The sequence below is a fragment of the Pelmatolapia mariae genome, linkage group LG3_W (genome assembly GCF_036321145.2).
Source record: "Pelmatolapia mariae isolate MD_Pm_ZW linkage group LG3_W, Pm_UMD_F_2, whole genome shotgun sequence".
Lineage (NCBI taxonomy): Eukaryota > Metazoa > Chordata > Actinopteri > Cichliformes > Cichlidae > Pelmatolapia > Pelmatolapia mariae.
The window spans coordinates 9,501,993-9,517,301 of NC_086229.1; the positions used below are offsets into that span (position 1 = coordinate 9,501,993).

The 15,309-nt window shown below is 41.4% G+C and overlaps 1 protein-coding gene across 1 annotated transcript in view; it reads left to right on the top strand.

Annotated features, from left to right (window-relative positions):
• The window catches only part of LOC134620409 (NACHT, LRR and PYD domains-containing protein 12-like), a 365,684-nt gene extending 350,584 nt beyond the window's left edge, over nt 1-15,100 (top strand). Inside the window, exons 12-14 of the mRNA XM_063466576.1 lie at nt 7,850-7,856; nt 14,326-14,499; nt 15,088-15,100. Of these exons, the coding sequence (XP_063322646.1) occupies nt 7,850-7,856; nt 14,326-14,499; nt 15,088-15,100 (194 nt within the window). The remainder of the gene's footprint in view (nt 1-7,849; nt 7,857-14,325; nt 14,500-15,087) is intronic.
• The last annotated feature ends 209 nt before the right edge of the window (nt 15,101-15,309 follow it).

Genomic DNA, 15,309 nt, shown 5'->3' on the forward strand with positions numbered 1-15,309 from the left:
AACACCTCTTGGCACCCCGCTGAGATTTTCACAGGTCTTCAGTTCCATTGTTCTCCTGCTTTTGTTGTGCAAACACACCCTCTCCCAACCCCCAACCAGGAGAGATTCAGGTCTTTCTTTCCCTGCAAGGCTACTATCCTTCCTTACCTGCAGCGTACAATACACCATGGTAGTTTCTATGTGTAATATTTCTCATATGCAATATTAGTTCTTATCAATCCTTGTCACTACATTGCATGCCTGTCCATAAACATATATACACAGAGTTGTACATACATTTATATAGCCACACCTTACATAATATGCATAAAGTCTAGTTATACACACAGACACACATCTATAGCTACATATATATACATACATACATATATATATATATATACATACATACATACATACATACATACATACGCGCACGCACGCGCGCGCGCACACACACACATAGATAGTAGGGGTGCAACGATACACAAAATTCACGGTTCGGTACGGTTCGATACTTTGGTGACACGATTCGATATTTTTTCGATACAAAAAAATGTTCATGCTTATTTAATTTGTCATTTATTAAAATTATAAATATATATTTTAACTCAAAATTACAGTTTTTTAATCTAATGTTGCTGAAACAACAAACTAATAAAAAAATAAATCTATCTGATGGAGAAATCCCTCATCTTTGGAAAAGAGTTTATTACAGAGAAATAGCTCTTTCCAAAATAAAAGCTATACTATACGCTTCTTCTGGGCTATATTCCCAGCAGCATATTAAACATATCAGGTCCCCATAAGGAGAATCATGTGCTAACAGCTGTCTAAATTACTCGGGTAAAGTTTGTAGCATGCGTGCTTGTTGTTTTTGTCTGCTTCCACTTGTCTTTGCACTAGGATGATGTCGGCGTAAATGTGCAGTCATATTCATTGTGTTCCCACTAGTGCTGTCAGCTTAATCTGAAATGACGTTAACACCACAACACGGCAAATCTCCGTTAACGAGCTACCGCGGATCGACCGGTACGTGGGGCTGGACGGAGTCAACACGTTAACAAGCTAACTGCGCTAACGCAGTAGTTCCCACCAGTGTAATTGAGCATTGTGTGGCACATCCGACATACTGTTTTACTTTTGTCCATGACACGCTTACCTTCAGGGTCATGCTTCACATGAAGACCAAAATAGTTCCAAAAGCCAGATCTGAATGCGGGCGGGGGAGGTTCAATTTGCCATGTTGTAATGAGCTTAGCTTCTGTGTTGCTAGCTTGCGCTGCGCTCAGTGGATCTGCGCTCGACAGTGCAGCCTAGGCGGAGTAGTCGAACGCAGATCCACTGAGCTCTCAACACAGCAACGTCAGAAGAAAAGTTGATAAAATAAATTAAAAATGTTGTATTGTTCGATACACATGCGTACCGAACCGAACGCACTGTATCGAACGGTTCAATATCGATACGAGTATCGTTGCACCCCTAATAGATAGATAGGTATATATATATATATATATATATATATATATATATATATATATATACAGTGGGGCAAAAAAGTATTTCGTCAGCCACCGATTGTGCAAGTGCCCCCACCTAAAATGATGACAGAGGCCAGTAATTTGCACCAGAGGTACACGTCAACTGTGAGAGACAGAATGTTAGAAAAGAATCCATAAATATACATGGTAGGATTTGTAAAGAATATTGGTGTGTGTGTACACACCAATATTTTTCAGTACAAGTGTCCATATTTATGTTTCCAGATTGTTTGTATAGTGCACTTTCTATACCGTGCTCTTTGTACAGTTTTTATTTAGCTGCTTTTGTCTTGCACTGTCCACTTTTTTGCAATGACAATGCAGATTTTCCACTTGTGGGACAAATAAATGCAGATTTGCTGTGTGTGTGTGTGTGTGCGTGTGTGTGTGTGTGTGTGTGTGCACGCACGCGCGTGTGTGTGTTTGTGCAACATTGGCATTTGTTTACTCATATCCAAGGCAGGCCAAACCTCTGTGTTACAACCTACATACAAAAGACACACATTCACAATATATGGATACACAAGTCTGTTTTATTTCAAAGTGTTTCAAACTTTACAGTGTTTGCAGACCCAGTGTCCATCATCCCTGAATTTGGCACAGGTGAATTTCTGACATGTTGCACAGGTAAACCTGGCACAGCGTTGTCTTTACAGTCCCTGGCACAGCAGCTGCAGCAGCTTCAGCAGCCTGCCTCTGTGCTAATATTTCCTTGAGCTGCATGAATCGACCAAGAAATTCTTTTGCCTGTCCACCCTGTACATGCCTTGTACAATGTTTTTTTTTCCCTATAGGCCTGTATAACACACATCAGAAAACATTGTAGCACTGGTGTAAAATTGTACACACATTCACATACCTTCATGTGGTTATAGTCTGTTATCGTGTTGGGTTTCCTCTTTCTGCCGTCACCGATCATCACGTCTTGGTGCATGGAACTTAGAACACAAACAGTCTTGTTTTTCTTAGGTGCATAAATTGTCAAGGAGACACTGCCACTTCTAAGCACTGAAGTGGAGAATACCTCTCGCTTTGCAGTATCTTTTGCAAGTTGGGGAAGTTCACGCCGGACTTTATTCACCGTGCCCAGTAACGTTGTTTTGCGCTGCAGCAGTCTGTGCGACAGTAACAGTGAAGTAAAGAAATTGTCCGTTGTGACATTTCTTCCATCATCCAAAAACGGCTCCATCAGTTTCATGACCACGTTCTCTGCCAGCCTCTCCCTTCTGACGACTGGGGTCCTTTCCCAAGTAAGGAGATGCACTGCAGACATATTTGGTGTCCAAATCCGTGGCCATCCAGAACTTGGTCCCAAATTTGTCTGGCTTGGTTGCAATATACTGTGTGAATGGACAGTGAAGTGAAGCACGAACGATTTGCTACTGCACTGGGCATTCCAATGTCCTCCTCAACCCACACAGTGCCGTCTTTTGCCGTGTGGCTCTGGCTGGGCTTCCCAGTACCACAGGGCCTGTTTCGTGGAGGCATGTTGGGTTCTTGTTCCGTCTCCTTTTCAGATTCTTCTGAGGAGGTATCAGTGGCCTGCTGGACAAATGAAACCTCTCCTCCATCAGAATCTGCTTCGTCCATTTCCTGAAGCAAGGCCAAAGCCTGTTGAGCAGAGAGGTTCTTCCTGCGTGGCAGTGATACAGAGGCCATCCTGATGTGCGTTCTCAGAAATGCGAACAAGAAATCATTCTCCCGCCTCGGTCAGTCTGCTTTTATGCACAGCACTGTGCTGTAGTCAAGCAATGCCACTTCCTCACATACACAGTGACAATGGAACAATGGAAGGTCTGTGCTGAGAGTCAAGGAAGGTGTGAATGTGTGTCTTTTATATTTGCAGGTCAGTCAATGTGTGGGATATTTTGTATAGGTACGGCAGGCATTTCTGAAAGTTGTAACACAGAGGTTTGGCCTGACTTGGATCTGAGCAACTCTGAGTGAGCAAATGTAAATGTGCCAGGCCTCAAGGATAATGGGTGGTTTGCACAACAAAAGCTGGAGGAGAAACGACCTGACGACCTGTGAAAATCTCAGCAGGGGTGCTTAACACCTCGGGACTTGCACCAGAAAATAAAAAACCCAGTAATTCTAGGGGGTGTTGGGTTTAGGGAGGTTACGCAAATTTGCGCAGGTTTAGTAAATCTAGTGTTAAAGAAGAACAAAATCCTCCACTCGATAATTCACTGTAAAACTCTAAAACTCTTCATTCCACCTTAAAGTCTGTCTAACACTGAAATCCAAACCGAAATGGCCATTTTCTTTACAGACAGCAGTCCAATACAAAACATACACACATCATACAAAACACAGTCCAACATCCAAATTCCTCCACTGCCAGCATGATTTTTTAAACAATATATTTATTAAGTTTTATATTACAGAACAAGCAAATGATAATAGTACAGTTAACATAAAATTTATATTAAACAACATAGTCCCCAAAATAAACAAATATAGATAAAATAAATGAATCAAATAAAACCAATGCACAGCACAGGTAAAACAAACAAAACAAGATGAGAATGAAAATATTTCTTCAAAATCCACCCTATTTCATCTGACAATATAAGTAAGTCGTTCCATTACAATACATGATGCCATCTCCTTCATCCACATATGATTTGAGGGTACATCTATTTACTTCTAATACAAAGATATTAACCGTCTAGCCTGCAGGAGTCTAAAGTCAATTAATTTTAGCTGTCTGGAGCTAAAATCACAGTTCTCTGGAAATATATACCCAACGCACACATTGTTGCTTCGACAGGTATATTTACTCCAACAATCTTAGAAAGAATTTGCATGATTGATTTCCAGTGCAGCTGTAATTTTGGACAGCTCCCTACACAGTGAAACAGAATGCCATTTTCGTCTATAAATTTACTTCAACTGTCTGGGATAACAGGTGACCAGCAATTCAGTTTAACGGGGGTTATGTACATTCTCATCAACCACTTATATTGGAGAAGTTTCATCCTTGTATTAATTGATTGCCTTTGGGCTTTTAAACATGTAGTTTCCCAGTCTGCCTCCTGCATCTCCTCTTGAATGTCAGCCCTTCATGTGTCCAATTTGTAAGTGGTGAATTCATTATCATGTGTTAATAGAGCTGTATAGATTGAAGGGATATGACGTCTACTCACCGTCCTTTGAATTATGACATTCTCCTGGTGTGATAATGGTGGCTCGGATACAATCTGTTTATATTTTGACATAATGACACGTTTAACTCGTAGATATTGAAAAAAAAAGTTTTTTGGGATGTTGTATATTTGGCACAACTGATCAAATGTAAGAAGGTTGCCATCCTTATAAAGGTCTGCCAATTTCTGTACACCTTTATCTGCCCAGATTTTGACCCCCCCCCCCCCCCCCCCCCCATCAACTCTTCCTGCCTTAAAACATGTGTTGCCCCAAATAAAAAGACGAGAAAAACGTGAAAAACTTTTTTCCCACATACTGATGGGCCCTATACCAAATATTAATTGTGGGTTTTTAAATAAGGGTAATTTGTCATTTTTTAAAAAATATTTTTTGGGCTTGCAGAGTATAAATACAGATGTAATTGAAGATTTGTTACTGATGTTTGTTCAGTTTTTATCTAGACTGGGGGTGTCTCAGTGAACATAGAAAATAGAACATGGTTGAGTGCAGCTGTGCAGACCAGTAATACAGTCTAAGATTAGGGAGTTGTAACCCCCCTCTTTCATACGGCAGGTACAACAAGCGAAGTCTTAGTGTAGGTTTTTTGTTATTCCAAATAAATCCATTAAAGATACTGTCTAACTTATCAAAGAATTCCTTTGGAAGAGCCAAAGGAAATTACTGGAACAGACACAAAAATTTCAGAAATATGTTCATTTTAATCATGTTTATACAGCCAATCACTGATATGGGCATTGTCATCCATTTATTCAGAGAAACTGGGTTTGTATGATAGGATTTAGCCTTTCATCCTTGTTCAGAAATAGGATGGAGGATTTTGAATCATTTATATTATAGCCAGGGGTGCACATAAGTTGTCCGCAGGTGCGCATACGCTGTCAAAATAAAAGACGCGCACCAGATAAGAGGTTGCAACGTGTGTTTGCGTACATAAGATTTTCTGGAGGAGGACAGACATTTGCTTAGAACTCTTAAAGATGTTGAAGACGCAAGCTCCTTTAAGCAATTACTTTGGTGTTCCCCCATCTCCAAAGAAATGTGGAGCGCGTATTCTCAGAAATTCCGAGAATACGTGCTTCTTTTGCGGTTCGGACTCCTTCTGACATTTCTTTGGAGGTGGAGGAACACCAAAGTAATTGCTTAAAGGAGCTTGCTTCTTCGACATCTTTAACAGTTTATTTTGACCATTCTATTCTGTCAAAGGCCTGACGAGCATGGTCAGGCCTATGTCAGAATTTCTCAATGCTTTTGATAGCCTGTGATATCTCTTTAATAGTTAGACGTCTGTCTAATTCCTGTTTTGTGTTTTCCATTAGTGTCTGGAACTGAAGTCGATCTAAGAATATGTCCTGTTCTTCTAAGGGTTGAGCACATTCTGATTTACACAAAGTTTCATAAAATTCTCTCAAATGCTGTCATTCATTTCCAACGGATCTACTGTTACATTCCCTGAAGAGGTCTTTAGACTATTAATTGTTCTTTCACTCTGCATTTTCTTAATTCTCCCAAAAGTCCTCCCACTTTCTCTCCTTAGTCATTATAAGATTGCTTCAGCCACATTAGACTTTTTGCTCCTGCATCAGAAGATAATTTATTATATTCAGTTCTCAAACGTAACAATTCACTTTATTTTGTTGAGTCGTCATTAACGTTTAAGTCTGATTCTAAATATTTAATCTGTTTATCCAGGGTTTCCATTCCCTTCTTTTGCTGTTTAATCTTAAGCTAAGAATTTCACCTCTATATATGTGTTGAATCCTTCCCATCTCACTGAGGCACAAGTTTGATCTTGTCATGGTCCTGGGTCCTTTTGACCCAGTGTTTTGAGTTTTCTTGTATTTTTTTGTCATTTGGTATTAGTATTTGTGTTTTCAGGTCCACAGTGTTTATTCTATAGTACCTAGGTTGTTCGGTTTAGCTTTTGGTTATTAGGGTTCCCCTTGTGGCTTCGCCCCTGTGTCTTCCTCTGTGTGTCTGTGTTTACGTTGTAGTGGGAGTTCTTGTTTCCCCTTGTCTTATTCCATCTTGTTTTCCCTGCCTGTCATGTCTGCCTTGGGATCTTCCGTGTCTCTCCCCTTCCAGTCTGCGGCTCTGTGTATTCCCTGTACTCTCCATCAGTGTACGTCATGTGGTGTTTGCTCCTCCCCTGTCTTGATTATCTGTGTCAGTTGTGCTGTCACGTCATCGATATCTTTCTGTATATTTATGTCAGCGTCTCCCTCAGTTCTTTGTCGCATCGTTACCGTCACCCTCACCTTCTCCATGCTGTGTCTTGCCCCCATCTTCAGGTGAAGTTCCAGTTTCCTCTCCTAGTCTATGCTTCGTACTTTAGTTTCATGAATCTAGTTAGTTTTAGTTCGAGTTTGAGGTTCTTAGTTTGTTTTTTGTAAACGTTCCTTCTGTTAATGGATGTTCCAGCAAATAACGCTGTGCTTTCAGTTAACTTCCTGTTTCTAAGTCCTGCATCTGAGTCCACACCCTGCCTGCACACAGCACTAGCCTTGACAGATCTGTGTTTAACTCAAAGTAATTTATTTTCTCCTCTATAAATTTAACAAATTCTAGACTCTGTTGCCATTGTGTTTGAAACCGCTAGTTCGGGTGGTTATAGATAAACTTCCCTATATGGACATTCAGTGAGATAGCTGCATGATCACTGATCACTATCATACTGACATTGTGTGATCCTTGATAAAAGTGAAACAGGAGAGTAATCTATACATGAACAGGATTTATGTATACTTGAATGACAGAATTCTATTTTATCATGATTTTGTTCCCTCCACACTTCTACCAAGTTCATATCTGATATAAATTGATTTATTAATTGTCTAGTTTGTGCTCAGGGAACTGAGCGTGTTGAGTGATCTGTACTCGGGTTCAGAGTAAAGTTAAAGTCTCCTTCAATTATATGCAGTCCTTGCAAAGCAGATGCAGTAAGAAACAGATGTTCAAAAAATGTGGGCTTATTTTCATTTGGGCCATACAGACTCACTAAGTTTAAAGGAATAGAGAGGATGGTACCCTGAGTGATTACATACCTACCAGCGGGGTCTTTTATTGTTTCTGTGATTTGGAATGGTATGCTCCTATGAATCAAAATTCATTAATTACACCTCTCGCATAGTTATTGTATGATGCGTAAATCACTTGGCCAGGCCATCTGTTCCTCACAAATTTTAGTTCAGTCAGTCAGATGTGTTTGTTGAAGAAAAAATTATTTTTGATTTCAATTATTTAATCCAGTTTAGATCCTGTTTGAGTTTGATTAGTTTCCTGAGACCCCTGACATTCCAACTTGTGACTTTTATGTCAGAGATATTGTGGGTATTTATTTGTTCCATACTTAGTTTTTATTCTGTAATATTAATATAACAACACGTCATGCTGATGCTGACTAGATAAAAATGACAAGTAAGTTTTGATTAAAGTAAAATATATAAATAAATAGAGGAAAAAAACTGGTATTAACCCATAACACTTCCCACCCCCTTCCGTTACTTGGAGTAGTAAAGTAGGGGCCTGTGCAATTCCACTAAAAAGCGTAGTAGATGAACTTTAAGAACCCAACTTCAAAAGCAACAGTGGTGTCCGTCAACCATGCATACACCATATTCAAAAACATAAAGATAACAAACCCATATGAACATGCTAACATATCACACTAGTCAGTAAATTAGAATAGTTCCATGGCAGTGTCCTTTTTGTGACTTACAGAATCCCTCTTGAAAGAATAAAAGTTTAACCAAAGTAGGTAACACTGTTGTGTTAGAGAGAAAGAAAAAACAACAACAACAAAAAACCAAAAACTACATTTGTACTGTATGATCATTAGTTTGCCAGGTGAGCCCAATTACAGGAAAAACTACTAAAGAAGAATGTTCCACATTATTAAGCAGACCACCATTTTTAAGCTATATAGGAAGGAAAAATGATCTCTCTGCTGGTGAAAACCGTGAAATAGTTGAATGCCTTGGACACGTAATGAAACCCTTAGATATTTCATGAAAACTTGAGCGTGATCACCATAATGTTAAGAGATTTGTGGCTGAGTCAGAGCACACATGGGTTCGTGCAGATAAAGGCACAATGAGGAAGGTTTCTGCCAGACAAAGACATCAGATTACGAGAGCAGCTGCTAAAAGGCCATTACAAAGCAGCAAACAGATATTTGAAGCTGCTGGTGCCTGTGGAGCCCTGCGAACATCAAGGTGTAGTATCCTCCAGAGACTTGCAGTTTTGCAGTAACTTTATATTTGGCCACCCCTAACCTATGCTCATAAGCAGAAATGGCTGCAGTGGGCCCAGAACTACAAGAAGACTAATTTTCAGTCCTTGAAAACAGTCCTGTTCACTGATGAGTGCAGTGCAACCCTGGATGTTCCAGATGGATGCAGTGGTGGATGGTTGGTGGACAGCCACCATGTCTCAATAAGGCTGCAACGTCAGCAAGGAGGTGGTGGAGTCATGTTTTGAGCTGGAATCACGGGGAGAGAGCTGGTTGGCCTCTTTAGGGTCCCTGAAGGTATGAAAATGACCTCTGCAAAGTATGTGGAGTTTCTGACTGAACACTTTCTTCCATGGTAGAAAGAGAAGAACTGTGCCTTCTGCAACAAAACCATCTTCATGCAAGAAAATGCACCATCTCATGCTACAAGGAACACCTCTGCATCATTGGCTACTATCGGCATAAAAGGAGAGAAACTAATGGTGTGGCCCCCATTCTTCCCTGACCTCAATTCTATCCTCAATCCCTTGGAGCATCCTCAAGCAAAAATATGAGGGTAGGAGGTAGTTCACATCCAAACACCAGCTCTGGGAGGCTATTTTGACATCTTGCAAAGACATTCAAGGAGAAACTGTCCAGAAACTCACAAGTTCCATGGATGCAAGAATTGTAAAACAGCTGTCAAATAAGGGGTCCTATGTTAATATGTACAGTGGCTTGCAAACTTATTCGGCCCCCTTGAATTTTTCCACATTTTGTCACATTACAGCCACAAACATGAATCAGTTTTATTGGAATTCCATGTGAAAGACCAATACAAAGTGGTGTACACGTGAGAAGTGGAACGAAAATCATGCATGATTCCAAACATTTTTTACAAATAAATAACTGAAAAGTGGGGTGTGCATAATTATTCAGCCCCCTGAGTCAATACTTTGTAGAACCACCTTTTGCTGCAATTACAGCTGCCAGTCTTTTAGGGTATGTCTCTACCAGCTTTGCACATCTACAGACTGAAATTCTTGCCCGTTCTTCTTTGCAAAACAGCTCCAGCTCAGTCAGATTAGATGGACAGCGTTTGTGAACAGCAGTTTTCAGATCTTGCCACAGATTCTCGATTGGATTTAGATCTGGAGTTTGACTGGGCCATTCTAACACATGGATATGTTTTGTTTTAAACCATTCCATTGTTGCCCTGGCTTTATGTTTAGGGTCGTTGTCCTGCTGGAAGGTGAACCTCCACCCCAGTCTCAAGTCTTTTGCAGACTCCAAGAGGTTTTCTTCCAAGATTGCCCTGTATTTGGCTCCATCCATCTTCCCATCAACTCTGACCAGCTTCCCTGTCCCTGCTGGAGAGAAGCACCCCCAGAGCATGATGCTGCCACCACCATATTTGACAGTGGGGATGGTGTGTTCAGAGTGATGTGCAGTGTTAGTTTTCCGCCACACATAGCGTTTTGCATTTTGGTCTCATCTGACCAGAGCACCTTCTTCCACATGTTTGCTGTGTCCCCCACATGGCTTGTGGCAAACTGCAAATGGGACTTCTTATGGTTTTCTGTTAACAATGGCTTTCTTCTTGCCACTCTTCCATAAAGGCCAACTTTGTGCAGTGCACGACTAATAGTTGTCCTATGGACAGATTCCTCCACCTGAGCTGTAGATCTCTGCAGCTCGTCCAGAGTCACCATGGGCCTCTTGGCTGCATTTCTGATCAGCGCTCTCCTTGTTCGGCCTGTGAGTTTAGGTGGACAGCCTTGTCTTGGTAGGTTTACAGTTGTGCCATACTCCTTCCATTTCTGAATGATGGCTTGAACAGTGCTCCGTGGGATGTTCAAGGCTTGGGAAATCTTTTTGTAGCCTAAGCCTGCTTTAAATTTCTCAATAACATTATCCCTGACCTGTCTGGTGTGTTCTTTGGACTTCATGGTGTTGTTGCTCCCAATATTCTCTTAGACAACCTCTGAGGCCGTCACAGAGCAGCTGTATTTGTACTGACATTAGATTACGCACAGGTGCACTCTATTTAGTCATTAGCACTCATCAGGCAATGTCTATGGGCAACTGACTGCACTCAGACCAAAGGGGGCTGAATAATTACGCACACCCCACTTTTCAGTTATTTATTCGTTCCACTTCTCACGTGTACACCACTTTGTATTGGTCTTTCACGATCAATTCCAATAAAATTGAATCATGTTTGTGGCTGTAACATGACAAAACGTGGAAAAGCTTGAATACTTTTGCAAGTCACTGTAACTTGACCTGTTAAGATGTTTTTGATTGAAAAAGCTTTTGATTTCAGTAAAATTGATCTACTAATGCTGCAAATTCAACAAATGACCATTTTCAATTCTCTACAACCTATAAAATGTTTTGAAACTCTGTGTGCGTAATAATTTGGAACAGTGCATTTTAAGTTTTTTTTATTTTTGAAAAACAAATTGTTTTCATTGGCAGTTTTGTTGAGTAACATTTGAATTATACTCTAATGGTTGATGACTCGAAAATTATGCTGATTGCCATTTGAATTGACTATTTAGGAAAATCAGAGAAAAATATCATTTGCATAATAATTTGGAACGCGATGTAGAAAAGAAAAGAAAACTGCCTGTGTCCAATAACAGCAAGTCAGTGAGTAGCAAAAAGCCAAATATTATAACTCAGCAAAGATGCAGGTTTTACAGCTCATCTATTAATTATGAGCAGCTGATTCTGTAGTTCAGGCAGTGAAACGCTCACCGCTATAGTTAGTCCTGTCCGATGTGTCTACGGTGGAAATCCCTGGCCTCCTTTGGAGATGAAAACAGGCATACCATCCCATCGTGGAGGATCCTCATCTTACATGGGTTATACTGAAAACCGCAGAACATTCCTTTCTTGGCGAACACGTTTCTGATTTTGCTGAAGTCAGCTCGCTGCCGGATGGTCTCAGCGGAGAAATCCTAGACAAAAAAAAGTTTGTTTCCGTCGTGCTAGATGTTACTTTGTTTTGTGGAGCGGAAAATAAACTCTCGATCTTGGAAGTTCGGGAATCAGATAAGGACAGCTCTGTGTTGGAGGTGTTAGGGTGCGGTGAGCCCTCTCAACAATAAATGATCTGTAGAACTCCAGCAGTGATGGCTGACCCTCGGCGCCCTCCCGGAGGCCAAGCAGGCGCAGATTCTTCCTTCAGCCCCGGTTCTCCTGGTCATCGGTTTATGCCTTCAGGTAGTATATTCGCTTTATGGCATTGCTGAGATTGGCCGCGTTCTTTTCCAGGGGTTCCTCTGCCAACATGATTCTATTTTGAGCTTCCTCCAGTCGTGTAGCATGTGCAGCTACATTTTGCTTTACCTCCGTCATGTTTCTCTCCAAAGAAGCAACCAACTTCGTCATTTCGCCCATATCTATGCTGTCTAATTTAGTTGCAAATCCATTCAACTCGAAATGTAGTGACCGAGGTTCAGCTAACAATGTGCTAAAGTTACTCATGCTACTAGCGCTAGAGGCCCCCTCGTTGTTTTCACTGTTGCCAAAATGACAGTTTTAACTGCTTTTTCAGAACCACGTTTCCAGATGAAAATATCATAGTTGTTGACATTTTTTTTGTTTTTTGTTTTTGTTTTTGACATTTCAAAGGCTTTAAATCATTACATTTCTGATTATTCTTTATGAACTCTGTTAGTTTCTCAGTTTTGTTTTTAATGAAGCTAACAGCAGACTAATAAGATGCTGACCAATAGGTTGTAATTTGCATGTCAAAAAGTGCCGGTGCTTTGGCTCAGCAGGGATCAGATTACAGTTAGAATACAGCTGCTGGATGTGATTAGCATGTCACAGCTATCTACCAAATTGCTAACCTGGGAATTTCGGACCATCTATGAATCATTTTTGCTAACTGTTTATTCAGCTTAGGCTCACAGGGCTGGAGCCTGTTCCCTAGCTTTCATAGGGCAAGAGGTGAGGTCCTCCTGCACAGGTGAGCAGTCCATCACAGGGCCAACAGAGAGAGAAAGAGAAGCACTCTCTCAAATCCACACCTACAGCCAATTTAGAAGCACCAATGAACCTAAGCAGCATTTCATTGGACTGTGGGAGAACATCCAACCTCCACAGAAAGGCCCAGCTAACCAAAAGCTTCAGGCTACAACGTTCTTGCTTCAAGGCACTAGTGCGAACCACTTTTCCCCATTTCAGCCCAAATCCTGCATTTTCCTGTTTCTGACTACGGGCCAGCTCCACTAACACTTTCTCATCAGACACTGCCACCTAGTGGAGGAAGTCTTAGTTCCATTTGAAGCTTCAGATTACAGTTAGTTCCTTTAAAAAGAGGTGGAGGTGGTGGGGCCACAGGGCCATCATCACTGAGTGCCTGTTGTTCCAAGGAGGACTGGAAAATGTGTTAAAATCTCCCAGTCAGTTCCTCACAGCACACTTCAATCATTTCCCTCCCACAGCATCAGGACCAGGGCTTTTTCTCTCTTTGATCCCACTAAGAGATTTTCACACAGACACCTCATCAGTGGGACTCTCAGAGCTATCAGCGCTTTGCTAAAATCACAAAGCTCTTCACTGAAATCAGTGATATCAAAGCTGGAATCAAATGAGTCCAAGTCTTCTGCTGATTCAGCATCACATTCATCTTTGCTGCTTGTTCTGCATCCCCACCATGGACTTCATTCCTTTCCAAGCCAGCCTTGAGTGTCCTTTATTCAGCTCATCCTCTGCTTTACTTTTAGACCCGATTTTAGCTGCTTTATCTCTCTTTCAACAAGTTTATGTGCCTCAATCTTTTTCTTCTTTCCCTCATAACAAGACAACTTCTTCTGATTGAGAACATGTTGGAGTGCTTTACTAATCCAGGGCTGCTTATTGGGGAAATAGTTCCTGTTTTCAAAGTAATCCCCATTTTTCCAAGAAAGAGTAAGTAGAAATAGATGATCTAAGTGAGAACATGAGCCTTTAAAAAGTCCCAGTGGGTGCAGTCAAAGCAGTCCTTCAGTTCCAGTATAGAGTATTTGGTCCAGACTGGAACAACTGTGTGCTCAGTTTGAGCTCACTTCAGTCCTGTGACCTGACAGACCCAGAGGGGCCATCACATCACATTTAGAAGCTCCCCTAATGGAGCCACAACACATGTCCAATACTTAGTCTGTCTTTTTGGACCAACTGGAAGAAATGATTCAAGGACTTAGTCACAGAACAGAGATTCAAATCTCCAAAATCCAACTGGCTGCATCAGGACATATAGTCTGAAACTCTGCACAGTTTCCTGTTTGAAGCTGCTTCCTCTTGCCTTCAGCTGTTTGGAGTTTCCATTTTCTAAACTTCTACATTCTGAACCTTCTTCAGCTCTGAACAGATGATGAAACACTGAATGAAGCACTTTGTCTAATAAACTTACATCTTTCATTCTTTATACAGATTTTGGGGCTGTGGTTTGTCAGAGATCAGCTGTGATTATCTGGCAGCAACGCTGAAGTCCAACCCCTCATATCTGAGAGAGCTGGACCTGACCTACAACAACCTGAAGGATCCAGATGTGAAGCAGCTGTGTGATCTTAAGGAGAGTCCAGACTATAGACTGCAGTATCTGTGGTGAGTAGAGTGTTGGAGTGAGTGGGTGGTGCTGTCAGCAGTATTGTACTAAACACAGTCAGTATGAAACAAAGATGCGGTGTTTCCTGTGAAGCTGTGAGAGGAGAATGCTGACAGGCTTCAGGATTGGACACAAACACTTCCGGTTTCTGACCTTTATGGTCACCATAGTAACAGCTGACATGCTCTGATCAAACACTGTGAAAAGCCAATCAGCTCTCTGAACAAAGCAGCACGCAGACCAATGACTGCATTCATTTCCAAGTTAAAGCAGTGAAGAACACAGTCTGTAGGTGAGGAAGACTTTAGTGAGAGCAGATGTTTGGATGGAATTCCTCCAGTTAACAGCTGGAACCGTCCATCTGGATTGTTGGGGTTGTTGTTGGGGTTCCTAAAGAGCTCAAAGTGGACAGACCAAGGTTATTCTAATGAATGAAAGTCCAAACTTAAATGAGTACTAGTACAGTGCCAGCACTGAAGTCCCTGCTGCTCTTTATACTGGATGTGCTGCATCACTGACTGACAGCTGATGAAGAGTCTCTGGAAACACTCGTTTATCTCCTCTGCTCTTCCTTCTTCTCTCTGCAGGTGGAGGATATGATGGTAAACAGGATGGTGTGTGTGCTGAGAGAGGAGGAGCTGTGGCCTGATGTTCCAGAGAGGTTGAAGCAGCAGCAGCTTGTGTGTAGAGACGCTCTGACTGGGCCATATTACTGGGAGGTGGAGAGGAGAGCTTCATCCAGCAGTGACTGACAGAGGAATGAAGTGCAGATGACTGTCAGTGCTGCAGAGTGAACTGCTCTGAGAACA